The sequence below is a fragment of the Humulus lupulus genome, chromosome 8 (genome assembly GCF_963169125.1).
Source record: "Humulus lupulus chromosome 8, drHumLupu1.1, whole genome shotgun sequence".
Taxonomy (NCBI): Eukaryota; Viridiplantae; Streptophyta; class Magnoliopsida; order Rosales; family Cannabaceae; genus Humulus; species Humulus lupulus.
The window spans coordinates 42,503,052-42,504,686 of record NC_084800.1 but is presented as its reverse complement, the minus strand read 5'-3'; the positions used below and the strand labels follow the sequence as shown (position 1 = coordinate 42,504,686).

Sequence of the window (1,635 nt, the reverse complement as noted above, 5' to 3'; positions counted from 1 at the left end):
TGCTATAATTGAGCGGGTTTGGCCTTCATGGAAGTCTGGTAACATGCTCTTGAGTCTTTATGTTGGCCTTTGATTTCTTTTACTCCCCATTTAGTTGGGAACCTTAGAACTTGGTGGTATGTTGAAGGGATTGCCTCCATTTCATGTATCCATGGTCGACCTAGTATCACGTTGTAAGCAGACGGAGAGTCTACTACCAGGAATCATGTGCATAGATTGACTCCTTCGGCATAGACAGGTAGCTCGATATCTCCTAGTGTGTTCTTTTGCTCTCCCCTAAAATCGATGAGGATCGTAGTATTCTTTATGATTTTTGATTCATCTATCCCCATTTCCCTGAGAGCACTTAAAAATAAAATGTTAGCTGAACTGCCATTGTCAATAAGTATACGTTTAGTAAGAAAATTAGCAATGTAAAGAGCAATAACAAGAGCATAGTGATGCGGGTTGAGGAGTTTGGTTGATTCTGTTGTTGAGAAACTGATGGTTTGAGCAGGTAGGTTGATGGTATTCTTCTTTGTCTCGCTGGACTCTCCTTTGATCCAGTTGGTCTGCCTGGCATGTCTTTTGTCTGCTGAATGGGTGACTCCACTTATCTCAGAGCCACCAGTTATTCTGTTCACTGTCCGTTCATGAGTAGGTGGCTTCGGCGGGGTTACTTCTCTTCGGACGACTAACCTGTCTGCCTCCTGCTGGAATGTTCTTTTGCCTTTGTCAGTGAGTAAGCCAGTCAGGTGACCACGTCTTAATAGGTTGGATACTTTGAGTCTTAAGGCAATGCACTCATCCGTTCGGTGACCGTGGTCATTGTGGAACTCACACCATTTTGTTTTGTCTCCCTGGTCAGATGGAGTCCTCATCCTTTCCAGCCATTTCACTTTTGTCTCCGAGTCCTTTCAGTACGCCAACGACTTCGACTGGTGAGATTGAAAGATTGTATTCTGGTATCTTTGGTCCATCTCGGAGACGTGTCTCAGACTACCGATTGTACTCCCTCCTTCTGTTCTCTGATCTACTAGGATATGGGTATGGCTCGGATCGTCTGTCACTCTGCCATCTGTCTACCCTTGAATCTCTTCGAGTGTCTTTCCTTGGAGAAGAGTGATAATAGTTAGCTTCATCCTCCTCCCATTTGATTTGTGCCCAGGCCTTGGCGAGAACGTCTTCCATCATCTTGCAAGGATACTTGGTAAGTTCTTTGTATAAGTTTGAGTCATAGCGAAGTCCTTTGCGGAAGGCTGAGATGGTTGTGTCCTGATTACAATGGGTTATATACACATTCTCTTTGTTGAAGTGGCCTACGTACTCTCGTAAGGGCTCACCCCGTCGTTTAACTATGATGTAGAGGTCTTCTGTAGACTTTTCAAGTTTCCTGCTACTAGCAAACTGCTCAACAAAAGTGTTAGTCAATTGTGCAAAAGTAGAAATAGAATTATTAGGTAAATTAGTATACCACTGGAGGGCTGGTCCAATCAGACTAGAACCAAACCCCTTACACATGCATGCTTCCCTCATGTTGCGTAGGATGGCAACGGTGAACATTCTCTGCCTGTATTGTGCGATGTGATCATCCGGGTCAGACGTCCCATCAAACATCTTCATATATGGGAAGTTGAACTTCTTTGGCATTTCCAC

General features: G+C 44.2%; 1 protein-coding gene across 1 annotated transcript; it reads right to left on the bottom strand.

The window, feature by feature from the left end:
- Positions 1-203: 203 nt before the first annotated feature.
- On the bottom strand, positions 204-860 carry LOC133795316 (uncharacterized). Its single transcript, XM_062232770.1, has one exon. The coding sequence runs from the start codon at positions 858-860 to the stop codon at positions 204-206; it is 657 nt and encodes a 218-aa protein (XP_062088754.1).
- Positions 861-1,635: the final 775 nt, after the last annotated feature.

Excerpts from the sequence above, each read along its gene's own strand:
- LOC133795316 (XM_062232770.1), bottom strand. The coding sequence starts at position 860 with ATGAGGACTCCATCTGACCAGGGAGACAAAACAAAATGGTGTGAGTTC.